General features: G+C 41.1%; 1 protein-coding gene and 1 pseudogene across 2 annotated transcripts in view; both read left to right on the top strand.

Annotated features, from left to right (window-relative positions):
* Positions 1-16,803, top strand: part of GRL (transcription activator) — a 380,056-nt gene that overhangs the window by 192,925 nt on the left and 170,328 nt on the right. For both annotated transcript variants that reach the window (XM_089373054.1, XM_089373053.1), the window contains 2 exons: positions 3,466-3,510; positions 3,603-3,745. In XM_089373054.1, coding sequence (XP_089229180.1) covers positions 3,466-3,510; positions 3,603-3,745 — 188 coding nt within the window. The remainder of the gene's footprint in view (positions 1-3,465; positions 3,511-3,602; positions 3,746-16,803) is intronic.
* Positions 12,998-14,548, top strand: LOC149238500 (cullin-1 pseudogene; annotated as a pseudogene).

The raw sequence follows: 16,803 nt of genomic DNA on the forward strand, positions 1-16,803 counted from the left end.
TGGCTCTAAAGCAGTTGCAAGAAATTTACCATTTAAAGACTTAGAAACTTGAGAGCAGACCTCACAGCTAATTCTGAAGCATAGGTAACTAAAAAGATGGGACAAAACTCTTAAGGTCATCAGTAGTATCTTCAGTGAAATTCAGGGAGTCTATAATCAAAGGCATAATTTCGAAAGGGCAGGAAAGATCAGTTAAAAGGATCTTCAGGGCACAACACTTGACAGTCAGTGCACCTTCACATCAACAATTTTGAGGTATGAAACATGAATTGTATATGGTTCTGTTTATGTTTGAGTTGTTATTGAAGAGTTGGTAGTGTACAAAGGGCAGTTTTGTAGTTTGGCAGTTGACATAGTTTGGCTCGTCAATGTATATTTGGAACATACATCAGCTGACATACAACAGTGTGAGGCTGAGAGCTAGTGACTGATCCTTGAGTTTGCATGCTATTGTTTGATGCACTGATAAACAGTAAGAGTATCTTCAATTGTGAACTTTTGCTAGAATTTGACAGTGTCATTGTTAAGCAGTAGTTTGGTGAGCAAAGATTGAATCATCTGATGCTAGTATTTGTATGACTTTTTACGAGCTTAGATTTGACAATGATGGTTGCTGTTGAGTGTTTATGAGTAGTTATGTATGGTGTTTGAGCAGAGATGTTGGGACAAGGTTTTTGGCAGAGTTATTTATGCAGGGGATGCCAGTGAGAATTGACAGAATTAGTAGATCGTTGTTGATATTCCTATATTTATATTGAGCACAGGTGGATCCAGTTTGAAATTGAGATGAAATCGTGGTCCACTATGATGAATTGAAGGGCAACTGGTGGTTTGCGGAGTAGGGTGGCAGGGTGTTGCAAGGCGAAGATTGGGGTCTCCTTCAGGTTGGAGCCTGAGAACACTTCAGGGCAGCAGGGTGGTGCTAGGGCAGGTTGGAACTTGTGCAAGGTGTTGGAGCATCCTCCAGTCAGAGCTGATAAAATCAGGGCGTTGAAGCGTCCTTCCAGTTGGAGCTGGTAAATTAGTGTGTTGGAGCATCCTTCCAGTTGGAGATGGTAAATTAGGGTGTTGGATCACCCTTTCAGTTGGAGCTAATAAATCAAGAGGTTGGAGCCTCCTTCCAGTTGTAGCTGGAGAATCTTGGAAGTTGGAGCTTCCAATTGATGTAATCTTTAAAGACCTATATTAGGAAGCGTTTGATGGTTTTTCTCCCAGAAGGGTTTCCACCAAAACTCTTATGTACTGTTTTTGATGTTGTGTGCATTGTTGAATGGTGTTGTGATGTTGATTTATGTTTGATCTGATGCTAATGTTATTTTATGACCGGAAGATTAAAGTTAACTAAATTAAGTGAGACACTGATTCACCCCCTCTTAGTATTTCCAACACCCTTTCCTTGCTGCAAGCTGGCTTGAGAAATGTGCCCTTCTCTTGCTGCTAGCTGCCTTGGAATTTGTGCCCTTCCTTGCTGCTCCTCTTTTTCTCCTCAGCCCTCTTTTCTTCTCTCTCTCTTGAAAAGTGTGCCTCTTCACTTCCCCCATCTCCTTTTATAAACTCATTAATTACTAAAACCATTAAATCTTGTCATCTCAAGATCAACGGTTGTGACTTAATCTCTCATTGAGATGACCTAAGTTACTTTTTGAAAAAAACATTTTCTAGAATCACTCAAGTCACTCAAACTTTATAAAATGACTCGTAGAACAAACCATTTTCTAAAATCACTCAAGTCACTTTTAGTAATTAGATATAAAAAGCCACTTTATAGATAAAGCATCTAGAAAGTGATATTTTCTCAGTCACTTCTGCAGGCTAGGCACTATAATTGCAGAAGTACCCATGAGCTAAAATTTTCAACAGACTCCATCTCTCCTATGCCATGTGCTCCATTGGGTCCACTCCCGAGTCCCCATATATGAACACTATTGCAACCCATACATTCTTGAGCCAGCTGCCAACTCCAAGCCACCATCTAGGAATCCATGCTACTCCATGCTATCTAGGGCTTGATGCCCTTTTCCAAGATGCATAACAGTCCTCATTTTCCAAGGAAGTGAACCTCTCCATGTGGCCATCAGGATGGATGCCCTCCAAATTGTCAAGAGAACTGCAACTCCCAAGGGAAGATTGCCAAGCAAATACCCAACTAAGGTCAAGCAACCATTGAGGAAGCTATCTTAAATGTGTAAATTCATCACTAGCCATCTCCCATGTGCCAATCTATGTTGGACCATTTGGGGTTTGAACATACACTGTGTACCCAAAATCTCATGAAGCACACTGAAACATGGTGTAAACACTTTTGGATTAACTTGAAAGGCAGCACAGACGAAATGGCCATTTGAAGTCTTGATCATGAATTTCTTGGCTTCATCATCACTTAAGGGTATGTTTCCTTGGATTGGGTTGCAGTATTTGGACTTGATTTTTTGAGAAGACACTCTTTTCTTGTACAATGGATTTGTGATAGATCTACGTCGATTGGAGACAACATCATCAGCATGAAATGAATAGGGTGAGGGGTCTCTTTGGGTGTGGTAGTGCCCTGTGCTTTGCTTCCGTTCTCCCTCCCCTTTGATTCACTTTATCTATCATGATCTTTGTCAATCCCTTTGACTGCATCTACCTACCTTTTTTGGAGGGCAAGTTTCTTGACGAGCACCTCTTTGTTGTTTGTCTTTGATAGTGACTTTTGTGGTGGCCTATGTAGAAATTTAGCATATTGTTCTTTGGGTGTCATCTCTGTGCACTGTAATAAAAAATCATATCATAGTTAAGAAGTTCAAAGTTCAAACAATACAAAGATTATATTGCCAGTTGTTACTAGCATTCTGTGGGCAAATATTAAATAGCCTGGACATAACATTTGGTGTTGGATTTCCTATTGCATAGCTACGAGTCTACATAAAAATGATTTTATCTTGATATTTTCAGTGGATATTTCTACTTTAGGATCATGTTGTCTTGTAGGATGGTCTCAGTTAGGGTGACAAATTCAACATACATCAATGTTAAAACCATTGATGGTCATGTTTCATTCCCGTCTTCAAGTAGCATGTTGTTATATCATTATGTTGCCTGCTAGAGAAAGCACCCATTTGTTAAGGATGAAACAGTGTAAAATTAAGGGTAGATGGGTTGTAATGACGCTTAGATAAGGACATAGAATGTGACTAATCATAATAACATGTTAATTTGTAGTTATCATGGTAAAAAGCCATAATTCTGCTGGGGCATCTGATCACTATTATCATTTATGTGTGTTTGGCTATTCAACTCCCAAACTTCTGTGTGAAATGTCAGTTTCCATATATTAGTTATTTGAAATCATATTTTTCGCTGTAACTTCAACTTTTGAGTCTTGGATTCATATTACATTTAATATTCTACTAAAGCAATGTTAAGTTGAGTGAATATTCGTGTCACAGACATTTTGGTTTTATTCTTTTCCTTTTCTAATTTCAGGCAGTATTGAAAGAAAATCTGGTGCTTTCACTCTATAGGGATGAGGTATGTTTTAAGTTTGTCATTTTCATGAATTACCTGTTTTGACTGCTGACAATATCAAAATATTTTCTGATTTTTTCGTTATTTTGTTGCAGTGCATACTTTTGCATGAAGAATACCAACTATATGTCTTGCCCAGAATACTGGAATCCAAAAAAATGGCTAAAGCTGGACGTGCAAAGCAAAAGGAAGCAGATGCTGAGTATAACATTGCAAAACAGGTGGAGAAAATGATATGGTATGAAACATAAGCAAACTTCATTTGATACAAAGAAAGACTAAGGCCCAACGTTTCTGTAAGGATGAATTTCATTTTTATAGCAACTTCAGCATCTCCGTTGAATATTTGACCCTTGTGTTTATGAAATAATAATCTTTAGGGTTACCAATGTGAATAGTATTGACTTGTGTTATACCAAGGTTATATACAGGAATCATTCATACATTCAATGAAATATGGCCACTATATTGCTCATTAGGATTTGGGAATTTGCTTTATAGAAAACTGTAATATCCCCAGTTTTGATTTTTTATTCGAGGGGATTAATTGAGTTTATTGGGGAGGTGCTAAGCATAGCACAATTTTGTAATTTGGGCATTGGAGGCATTTTTGGCATATGGGACTTAGGAGAAATAGAAAATTATAGCTCTAGTGGAATGTGGGGGCCACAAGGGAAGGAAATTCGACCCAATGGAGCAATTCGCACTAGTGAGAAGAGAGAGAGAAAGAAAGGGGTGCGAATTAGTGGAAGGTGGGGACCCTCCAAGGGAGAGCGGGCCAACAATTATAAATAGAGCTTGGAGGTCTCCATTTGGTACTTTTGATAATTTGACAATTTAACATTAGTTCTCTTGAGCTGCCTAGCCAAGACAACCGCACTGTTCAGGGCAAGGAATTCCCGAGCTGGAATTCCACCCTCATTTAGGAGAACTTTGAGTGTCTCCCTAGTGAGGCAATTGGGAGCTCAGTGCAAAGTTTCTATTGTGCTCATTTACAGTCATTTCCTTTAGTTGGAGCGAGTTTCCCTTGGACACAGAAGAGAAATTGTGGCTCTTGGGAGGGCCAGCAAAAAGGGGAATTTGGGCCAGCCAATTAGCAGAGAATTCTTGCAAAAAGAGGCCTGGAGTTTCTTGTCAATTTGCAGGTCTGTTGGTGAGGCGTTTGGGGGAGTTGAGTTGCTCCAATTCTTGGCCTGCGTAGGGGTTCATTGGGAATTGTTATGCAATCACTTGGGCAAGGAGAGTGTATGGTGTGGCTATGAAGGAATAAGCGAAAATTTGGGCAAGAGATTTTCTAGTAGACATTTGGAGCAGTTTGTAGCAGATTTCATCTACAACCTGTTTTGCTAGCCAGTGAGAGGTCCATGCACAAATAGGGGTCACATGGGCATGTTCGACTCAACCCAAACCCTTTCTGGGTTTTTGTGGGTTTTATGAGAGGAGACTAGGATTAATTTTGCAGAATTTTCTAAGCACTCCTAAGGGCAGAATTCCTAGTTTCATTCAATAGTCAACAATAGAAATTATTGGAGGAGGACATAATTATTTCAGGGACCGTTTCCACCACTTGCGTTCGCGAGATATTTCTGGGTTTTGTTAAGCTAGTAGAGTGGTGCCCGTGGCTAATTTCTCAGTATTTTTGGAGCACAGTTTGGAGGGCTAACTCAACAGTTCCTCTCTAGCAGCAATTACAGTTTTCTGGGTGGACACAAATTTGGTAGTAGAGTCATTTCCAACATTTGGGTACCATCATATTTAGCTAGAATCTTGCCTTGCTTGCTGTAGCAAGCCCAGATTCTTCTGTTCCTACTCATTGTACTCCATCTAATTAATTTAATAAAAAGGCTCAGCGTTTTGGGTGTTATTTCTGGCGTAATCTGGTATTTCTACATGTGTGTACAATTTTTATTGCAACTTTATGATCTCACTATCGTTATCACTTAATATTTCCATTAGGAATATTATTGTGGTATCAAAGCATAATCTTGGCTCAGCCTATGGGAAACCCTTCATTCTATGACAAGACCAGAATAAAAAGCTAAGAAATCATGGGATCCAAAGAAATATTAAAATCAAACAACATGGCAGTAATCTTGAATGAGGTGATTAGGATAAAACAAATGATGATTGATGTGGGGGAGCAGCTGATTCATTCCGCAATTAGGAATTAGGACCATTCTCTGTTATACAACAAATTCACTATGCCCAAAATTATCGGTAATGCATCAAGATGGCAAGACATGATTGCAATTGATGTGGAGTTATTCGCTGCAAATTGAACGGCATACCAATCATTGGGTCATGGAATTCAAGTGTCCCTCTCATTTTGGGAGTTCTATGAACTAAGAGGCATGCACAAATTCGTGGGGATTCAGTGGAATTATGCAAGGATGATGAGGAGGATTAAGGTAGAAGATGAAAGAGTAGTTGAAGGTGCCATGGTTGGCAAGGAGACAGTTGAGCATACACCCATTGATGAGATGCCATCTGTTGTTCAGGTATCCATTGATGAGGTATCCTGGGTTATGACCGAGTTCTTAGGTGATAGTAGCGCACCACAGGTTGATGAGGTGTCGGGAGACATCTCCACTGTTGATGAGGAGCCGATAGGTACAAAGGCATCAAGATCTATGATAGAGTTTCTAGATGACAATCACCTACATTTGACTAGTGAGCATGTCTTGCGTGTTGGGTTGTCTATGGAGGAGCAGTGGGAGACTCGTGTTGAGTCCATGATGGAGGAGGATGTGCAACCGTCCTTTGGGCTAGCCATTAATGCGGGGCAACATAGAGACCACACGTTGGGATTTCAACACAGTTTGCTTTAGAGGCACACTAATGGGATCTACAACGTTATTAGCCCACCCTTACAGATTGGGTTGAGGGAGGAAGAGTTGTCTATAAATACCTGAGGGGATGTCTAGGTTAGCAGGACTAAGCGACATGAGTTGCGTATGGCACAACGTTAACATGAAGGGCTTGTTTTGTACACAAGAGATTGTGTATTCAATCTCTCTTTTGGGATTAGATGGCGAGAGGTACTGCGCTGGTACCTGATGGAGCAGGCTTGACAGTTGGATACATCCATGGCCACATTTCAATAGAGGTTAGGGATTCCTAGAGGGACTCGAGGGCCAGACTATTGTTGGGATCCAGGTGGGATTTCCCATCACATCATAGAGCTGGTAGGTGATGGTAGTAGTTGCGTGATAGATTTGACGTTTGGGTGCACACACATTTTTAGATCTCCATCAGAGCCATAGTTAGCACTAGTGACAAGATGGTTTGACAAGGGAGCAGACAAATTTCATGAGTTGGCTTGGCATATTGATTGTGCGTGGATTCACAGGGTGATTAACTTACTTTGGAAGGAGTTGGTAGGAGAAGGTGGCATCGACAGGCCACCAGACAGGGAATTACATGGAGACGGTGCCATCTAATTTGTATATTGGACACTAGAGCTACTGAGGATAGGCACAGTAGTGTCATTCCTGTTGGCATGTGAGGAGTTAGGCCGCTCAGGTCTTTCAGGGTAGATGGGGAGATGTAGACCACATCATGGAGGGTTTACTGGCAGAGTGGTTGTAATATTCCTAGGGAATTTTTACAGTAAATAACAAAGCATGGAAAGACATAAAACCCCATAAAACAATAAGCAAAATTAGATCAAGAAATTGCAGCAAAAGTTGCGTTGCTGAGCCATTTTATTGATAAACAAGGATGTACAATATGGTGCTAGAAAGAGTGCACCTGGGCTTGCTCAAAGCAAGCTAGCAAAACCCAAAATGAAGGATAAGTCACCCCTTTGCAATCTACTGCTACACTGCTCTAGCTCTGCGCTGAAACTGCCCAGAATTCACTGCTGGATGAGTAGAACTGCTACTAGGGCCCTCTCCGGTGCTCATAAAATTCTAGGAAATTAATCCTAGCCTCTCCACCAAATACCCAAAATAACCCATGAAGGATTTGGCCAATGGTTGACCTCGGAAATTCGACCCTCTTTCCCTCAATGGCTGAACTGCTGGGTGATTTGATCCACCTGTAAATCCTACTGCAAATGACCTCCAAAATAGTTGCGATCCCCACTAAATTACCTCCCCGGCCTTCTTCCCAAGTTTCAGCCTCAACCACCCTTCACTCCTCAACCTCCCGGAGTGCCTCCGTCATGAACTACACAATCCCTACACTACTGTAGCTGAACCTTTCATGGAAATCAAACTCCTTGCTGCTAGTATAAACTGAAAAGGGTAGGACTCCCTCCTTGGGCTGACACTCGAAGTCCACCCAAGTAAGGGTTGAGATCTTCGTTTGGTGACAGTCGTGTGCTAAACAACAATTGTAGACATGGCTTCAGCTCAAGCGTGCTATTGTCAAAAGACAGTTTTGCAAATGATTAATGAATGGCAAATTGAGTGTCTCGTCCTCTTTTTGTCAAGGAGCCTCCAAAATGCCTATGTGGGCCCAACTCGAATTACCCACACCAATTTCGCTCCAAGGGGAGTGTATTCCTCATGTGGGCCGAAATTCCCATGAGGTGGAGCCCACGCTCCATTAAGGCCGCAATATTTCCTCCAGCTTTAATGTTTGGGTGTGCTCTATGCCAAAAATCATATGTGGGACCTCTAAACTCACATTTCCTAAGTGCAACTGTGCGTTATAGCAAAAATGGCCAAAATTGATATTCCACTTAGCAAAATGCTAAGTGGGAATATCATAGTCCTCCCTGCCAAAACGTTGCTTGTCCTCAAGTTACTGCAACGAAGGATGCTGAAGTATTTGCTTCCCATCCCAGGTGGCATCCTCATCTGGTAGATTCCTCCATTTGATAAAAAACTCCTTGATGACCCAATTCTCAAGTGCCTCTCCCGAGTATCCAAAATGGCCTTTGGCTCCAGCACTGAATGCCCCTCATCATCCATAGGGGGTAGTTTTGTAGCTGCTGTCACCTGCTGCCCCAATGCCTTTTTTAGGTAAGATACTTGAAAGATGTTGTGCACCCAACTCCTCGGGGGTAGCTCCAACTCATATGTTACCTGCCCAACCTTCTAAGTGATATGGTACGGTCCATAGAAGCGGGGTTTGAGCTTCTCGGCCCCCTCTTGCTTGAGCAATGACTGCCGGTATGGTTGAAGCCTTAAGAAGACCAAGTCCCCTACTTCAAAATGCCTCTCGACTCTACCCCTGTCTGCATAAAGCTTCTGCTGGTTTTGGGCCATCCGCATGTTGTCTTTGAGAACCCGCAAAATATCTTGGCTCTCCTGTATCCAATCCTTGGTCCTTGGGGACTTGCTGCAAACATAACGTCAGCGAAAGACAATGCATCGTAACAGTACAAAGCTCAGAATGGAGACATACCTATGGACATGTGGTAAGCGGTGTTGTAGCAGTATTCACCCAAGTGCAACCACCGTATCCATGCGCGCTGTTGACCTGTCACATAGTTATGCAAGTAGCCCTCCATCCACTTGTTAACTATCTCCGTCTGCCTGTCCGTTTGAGGGTGATAGCTAGTACTCGGAGTGAGCTCAATGCCCACCAATCAAAATAGCTCCTGCCAGAATCCACCCATGAACCGACTGTCCCTGTCACTGACAGTGGTCTTTAGGAGACCATGTAGTCGAAAAACCTCCTTGAAGAACAGTTCGGCCACCTGTGAGGCCAAGTATCGGGCTGAGATGGCAAAGAAATGGGCAAACTTCGTCAGGTGATCGACCACCACGTAAATGCAATCCTTGCCTTGTATTGTGGGAAGTCTAATAATGAAGTCCATCGATATTCTCTCCCATTTCCACTCAGGGATTGGAAGTGGCTGCAACGGGCCTGTAGGGTGTGACTGCTCACCCTTCTTCCGCTGGCATGTGTCACACTCCCTAAGGTGCTTCAGAACATCATCCTTGAGGCCCCTTCATGCAAAACACTCTCTAATGGCCCTATATGTCTTCATGAACCCTTGGTGCCCTGCTATTTGTGTGTCATGGGCGGCTTGTAAGATCTTCTTCCTCAGTTGGGAGCTGGGCACTAAATAAATCCGGTCTCGGAAATAGATCACCTCATTCATCACCTTGTACCGGTCATCTTCCACCGTCCCATCAAGGACCTCACAAGCGAACTGGTCCTTGGAGTACTCCCCTAGGAGCTGTGCCCTCCAATTCGGGGCAATACTCATCAAAGAGAGAGTGGCTGGCCTCCTGGACAATGCATCAACCACCATGTTGTGTTTCTCCTTGACATACTCAATGTCAAAGTCATATGCTTGGAGCTTGCTTACCCACTTTTGCTGCCTCTCCCGTAACTGTTTCTGCTCCAAGAAAAACTTGAGGCTGTTGTGGTTTGTCTTGACTTTGAACCTGTTCACCACCAAATACTATCTAAACTTAGCTAGCAAATGCATGATGGCCAACATCTCCTTGTCATATATGGAGTAAATTAGCTCACGGGGCAATAGCTTCCGACTCTCGAAAGTTATGGGGTGCCCTCCTTTCATCAACATAGCCCCTACACCCACTCCAGATGCATAGCACTCCAGCGCAAAGGGTTGGTTGGAGTCGGGAAGTGCCAACATCAGACAACTACTCATGACCTATTTGAGGTGCTCAAAAGCCTCCTACCCTGTAGTTGTCCACTCAAATGCCCCTTTCTTCGTCAAGTTAGTGAGGATTGCTGCTAGCGGAGAGAAGCCCTTCATGAACTTCTTGTAATAAGTGCAAATGCTCACGAATCCCCTCAGCTCTGTCACATTCCGGGGCTCTAGCCAATCCCGGATGGCTCGAATGTTCTCTTCATGGACTCTCACACCATCCACCCTAATGATATGCCCTAGATAGAGCATCTTGGTCAACCCAAACTCGCACTTGGACAATTTAGCATAAAACTGTTGCTCCTCCAGAATACGAAGCACTGTCTCAACGTGCTGCGAGTGCTCCTCCTAGGTCCGACTATAGATCAGTATGTCATCAAAGAACACTAGCACAAACTTCCTCAACTGCCCATGAAATACGTGGTTCATGCATGATTGGAAGGTAGCTAGTGCGTTTGTGTTAAAATTGGCAACTAGGGCCAAACTCCATGTGGGTCATCTTATTAATGGAAGCTGATATTTTTCTTGGATCCCTCTCATAGAGGTGTCGGATTGATCTAAAGATCATCCGATTCCGATAAGTATTCATGGAGATATGAATTTATTTGTGTTATGGGACAATTCATCAAGGTCGGCTAGCAACCAAATAAACCCCACTTGTGCTCAACGTTTTAGTATAAATAGAGGTGGCCTTCAAGTCATTTTAACACACTTGGGATCTCTTCCTCTCTACTTGTCTTTGGGTTTTAGTAGGAGAGATCCTAAGGGATAACGCTGCCCTAATCTAGAGGGCAGAAGTCGGAACTACTAGAATTGCCGGGAAAAGCCCGAACTACCGGAACTGTCGGGAACTGCGGGAACTGTCGGAATTGCCGGGAACTGCCGAAACTGCCGGAAAACAGCCGGAAAATCCGAGAATAGCCGGGAACAATCGAGAATTGCCGGAACTACTGGGAACAGCGGGAACAACCAGGAATAGCCTGGAACTGTCGGAACTGCCCAAGATTGCTCGGAACTGCCGGGATTGTTGGGAACTTCCGGAACAGTCGAAACAGTCGGAACTGCTGGAATTGTGAGGAACTACCGGAACTGCTGGAACAGTCGGAATTGCCGGAACAACTGGGAACTGTCGGAGCATCTGTCTCCGAAGGAGAGCAACATGCAAGGGACAACTAACTAACATTGGGACAATTGTATGGTACTTAGTAGCAAATACACCAAGCATGCAATGTTACAGCTAGCATGCAACAAAAAGCATGCTAGGGACAACAAGCAAGCAAGGGACAACAAGTAAGCAAGGTGCAGCCTACACATAGGTCAGTATGGCAACATGGTGCAGCAATGGCACATAATGCAGTACAGTGATGGGTACAGTCATGATTAATGAAGCGTGATGAGATGCAGCATACTGATGATGGGTGCAACATGGTGCAGCGCGGTGAGGTGCAACACGATGACGAAATGCATCACAACAATAGGTGGAGTCACCTTGGAGAATCATTTGAAGCCGCATGTCTTCAACTGATCTCATGTATCATCTTCTTAGAGATGATCTATGCTCTTATCTAGATAAGTCAAAGTGTTGACTTTTGTTGTAAATGTTCTATCTCTCTCTCTCTCTCTGTGCTGAACTATTGAAGAACATATAAGAAGAATTTATCAAGGGTTTCCCCACATTAGGGTTTGTTCCTGGCTAGCGCCACATCTTGTGTCCTCTTGTCTTGGCTTGTCTTCTGCGATTTATGTTTATGTTCTATCTGCTGTGGACTTTAATGTTGATGTGATTGCTAATCTGGAAAAGCTATTGAACTTACTGTGAAAATTGAAATAAATTTCTCTAAGCATAGAACATACCTAAAATTAACAGTTTGTAGCTTGAAGGGCATAACCAAGAACTCAAAGTGCACATATGGCACCAAAACACTATCTTTGGGACATACTGGTCCCTCACCGGGATCTGATGGTACCTCGATCGTAAATCAATCTTCGAAAAGAACTTGGCCTTGCTCAACTCATCCATCAGCTCATCTATATGTGGAATGGGGTAGTGGTTCTTTAGTGTCTTTTTGTTGAGGGCCCGATAATCTATGCACATGCACAAGGACCCATCCTTCTTCTTCACCAGAACAACTGATGAAGCAAAAGGGTTGGAGCTGGGCCTAATGTGCCCAAGTGCCAGTAGCTCATGGATAGCCCTTTCTATCTCATCTCGATATGCCTTGGGATGTCAGTAAGGAGTGGTGATGTTATGAATATAATTCATAACAAATGACATAAATAAAATTAATGTAAATATTAAATAATTAAATATTAATTAGGCTAAATAGTCATTAAGTTAGGTGAAAAGACATGTCTAAAAGACATGTCCATTCACGAAAGGTCACCTGCTGAGGTGTAAAAGCAGGGCCTCATTGTAACATTCAAATCATCTTATATCATCTTATACAATTTTATATATTAAATACCTGTGTGTATTTTTACATTCAAGCCTACAAGCTATCACTCTTCGTGCTTCAGCCTAAGTTTTTATGCTTTAGTGGTATCAGAGCCATGGCACACGATATAATCATGCGGGCCTTTGAACGTTGTTCGTCACACAATGTGCCATTACATTCACATCCTAAATACATTGAACATTTTAGTGAAATTCAAGAAGCATTTTAGCATTTAAAAAAATCAATTGCAGAAGTTAAAGCATGTCGAGAGGAAAATGTGGAAGAAGAAAAAGAAGAAGAATTTGATCAAAATGTTGATCTTAATGGCAATGAAAATGATCTGGATGAAGATGATGTGGATGAGGACTATCTCGAAAAACAAGAAGATGAACAATATCATAAGAACAAGGAAGATGCTAAAGAAGACATTAATGATGATGAAGAATTGCTACGTTCTACAGAAGATCAGAAAGAGTTTATGTCAATTTCAGATTATGATAAGAATGAAGATGATCTTTCAAGGATGTATAGGTTGTTTTGTAGGATACCCAAAGGCCTGGAACTGATAGCCCATTTTTTTAAACAACATGTTACTGATGAGGGAACAACACTTGTTAAACAAGCAGAAGATGCAGCAAGCAATAAGAAGTCAGAGAAAAGGGATATTGTTGGTGCACTAGAGCAGACATTTGTGTGGGAGGTTATTGAATTGCATGACAAGTACTTGTAGTATATCAGCACATGCTTTGTGAACCATTCTCTTTTCCACAAGGCATTAAAAGAAGCATTTGAGGTATTTTGCAACGAAGGAGTAGCAGGAAGCACAAGTGCAGAATTATTGGCTATCTTTTGTGACAACATATTGAAAAAGGGTAGCAGTAAAAAATTAAGTGATGAAGATATTGAAGAGACACTTGAGAAGGTTGTAAAGCTTCTTGCATACATTGGTGATAAAGATCTATATTCAGAATTTTATAGGAAAAAACTAGCACGACGCCTTATTTTTGATAAAAGTGCAAATGATGAACATGAACGAAGTATCTTAACAAAATTGAAGCAACAATGTGGAGGCCAATCTACATCAAAGATGGAGGGAATGCTTGCTGATTTGACCTTGGCATGGGAGAAGCAACCAAAGTTTCAAAAATATCTTGATGATAATACGTATGCACATCCTGGAATAGATTTGACTGTAACTATCTTGACTACTAGATTTTGGCCCAACTACAAGTCATTTGATCTCAATTTGCCTGATGAGATGGTAAAATGTGTAGAGGTATTTAAAGAATTCTACCAGACACAAACTAAACATTGAAAGATTACATGGATATACTCCTTAGGGTCGTGCCATCTTTCTGGCAATTTTAATGCCAGATCGGTGGAGCTTATTGTGACAACATATCAGGGAGCTGCATTATTGCTTTTCAATAATGCAGAGAGATTGAGCTATTCAGAAATCAAATCACAGCTTAATTTGTCCGATGAAGATATTATTAGATTGCTACATTCACTTGTGTGTTTAAAACACAAAATCCTGATTAAGGAGCCAAATACAAAGTCTGTCACACAGTCTGATTACTTCGACTTTAATGCAAATTTTACTGACAAATCAAGAAAGATTAAGATTCCTCTTCCTCCTGTGGATGAGAAGAAGAAGATAATTGAGGACGTGGACAAAGATAGACGTTATGCAATTGATGCTTGTATTGTTCGAATCATGAAGAGTAGGAAAGTTTTGGCCCATGCACAATTAGTAACAGAGTGCGTTGAGCAACTTGGACGAATGTTCAAGCCTGATTTTAAAGCAATCAAAAAGCGGATTGAAGATTTGATCACAAGGGAATACTTGGAGCGTGACAAAAACAAACCCTCGTCTATGGTATACGCCCCATCTGTCAATAGTCAAGCCATCGAATTCTGTCATCACTCCCGACCATTTGCCTCCACCACTGACTATCCTGTCGTTGGTCGTTATAGCCACGGAGCCGTCGACATCTGCCACGGTCAGCCAATAGTAGGGTCAACGTGACCATTCGGCGGGAGGGACATGACTATCCAAACAAAAAAAATTCGTTGTGTTAATTAATATACGCATACGTATATATATATATCTCATGGTAATTTAATTAATTAATATATGTTAATTAATTAAATTAACAATATATATATATATATATCTCTCTCTCATGGTAATTTAATTAATTAATATATGTTAATTAATTAAATTAACAATATCTATATATATATCTCATGGTAATTTAATTAATTAATATATGTTAATTAACTAAACTAACAATATATATATATATATATATATATATATATATATATATATATATATCATTAAAGAAATAAATAAATTAAGAATTGAAAAACATTATTATCTAAAAAAAATTACAATTATTAAAAGAATTAATATTAAAAAAAAATAAATCTAAGAAATATTACCGATGACCTATAAGACGAGAGGATGGTCAGATTATAGACATCAAGACGACATACACTAAGTGAAGAAAACCCTAAACGTTAAAGCTTTGAGGACAAAGCTTCCGAAGGAAGAGGCTATGTTATGAATATAATTCATAACAAATGACATAAATAAAATTAATGTAAATATTAAATAATTAAATATTAATTAGGTTAAATAGTCGTTAAGTTAGGTGAAAAGGCATGTCTAAAAGACATGCCCATTCACGAAAGGTCACCTCCTGAGGTATAAAAGCAGGGCTTCATTGTAACATTCCAATCATCTTATATCATCTTATACAATTTTATATATTAAATACCTGTGTGTATTTTTACATTCAAGTCTACAAGCTATCAGTCTTCGTGCTTCAACCTAAGTTTTTATGCTTTAGGTGATCACGACCTGTACCCCCGTCTCCAGTTCAATAGTATGCTCAAATCCCCATTAAGGTGGTTGACCCGGTGGTATGTCTCCAAACAATACTGGGTACCTGTTTGGAATGGTCTATATCTCTAGATGTGGTGGCTTGGGCTTGCCCCCAGCCTTTGGGATCCTCAATTCGACAACCCACTCAATGTCCCCATGTCTCAAATCAACCTCCATCCTGTGAGCCGAAACAATCTGTGGTGGGTAGTACATTCCCCGTAGCAACATTGGCTTGCCATTCGGCCCTACAAACTCCCTCTCCAACTTCCTCCAATCGGTCCTGGCCTGCGAAGTGAATAGAGCCACTAGACCCCAACACCACGTTGGTGTCTAGTATGTCAACCACAAAGAAGTGATCTGTCATGGAGTAGTTCCCCATGGTCACTGGCAAGGCTAGAACGTAGCATGTGCATTGCATGATCTTGTCCCCAGGCACAAAAACTGAGAATCCCTCAAACTCCTTAGTTGTGATGCCCCTACTTTGAACCAACTAGGCATCAATGAAATTGTGGGTAGCCCTAATGTCAACCAAAACTGATACATGTTGCCTGTGAACAATGCCTCTAATCCTCAGGGTCAAAACCTTGGGTACCCCACACAGTGATGCAAGGACCCCTCCAGAAGGTGCAAAGGAAACTTTCCCCGCCGATGGTCGTGGTGGTGGCCCTCCCTCCTGAGGTGTTGCGCTGTCATCCCCGTCCATCTCAAAATATGTCTCATCGTCTACATCGCTATCAGAAAATACCTCGATGTAATGGGCCTTGCCTGTTGCACATCTATGGCCTGGTGCCATGACCCCTGACAGGTGAAACCAATGTTGCACGAAGCGGGAGCGAAGCGGAAGCGCGGAGTGCGGAAGCGTCATTTTCCAAAAATCTAGGAAGCGAAGCGTCCGCGGAAGCGTCTGCTATATATATATATTTTTTTATATTTTTTTGCATTTATACTCAAACCAAACATCCCAAATACCAAATTAATTGTAGAAGACATGAAAACATGCATATTTTTGCATAAATCAAGATAGATATGGCATCCATGATTCCATTGTAGTTACTAGTATGTACAACAATCATCTATATTCTAGCTATTACAAACATACATCAAATTTTTAAGCATATTATAAAACATAAAACATTTAAGCATATTATAAAACATAAAACATAGAGCATATTATGATTTATCTAGCAAGTGAGCAACTGTCAACATTTGTCATGTCCAAAATTCAAATAATAATGTTTACAAAATATGTCACTTGGTCACCGCCAAGCCAAAAAGGTTCAAAATTCAAATTCACAAGTCTACAAGTCTAATGAGTAATCTATGACAAAAAGAAGTAGATTGTGAATATATCTACTAATCTCTCCTCCTTCCACCACGAATAGAACGTGATG

This window comes from Pinus tabuliformis, chromosome 8 (assembly GCF_031772625.1).
Source record: "Pinus tabuliformis cultivar Carrire ecotype Pingquan chromosome 8, CPIR1, whole genome shotgun sequence".
NCBI lineage: Eukaryota > Viridiplantae > Streptophyta > Pinopsida > Pinales > Pinaceae > Pinus > Pinus tabuliformis.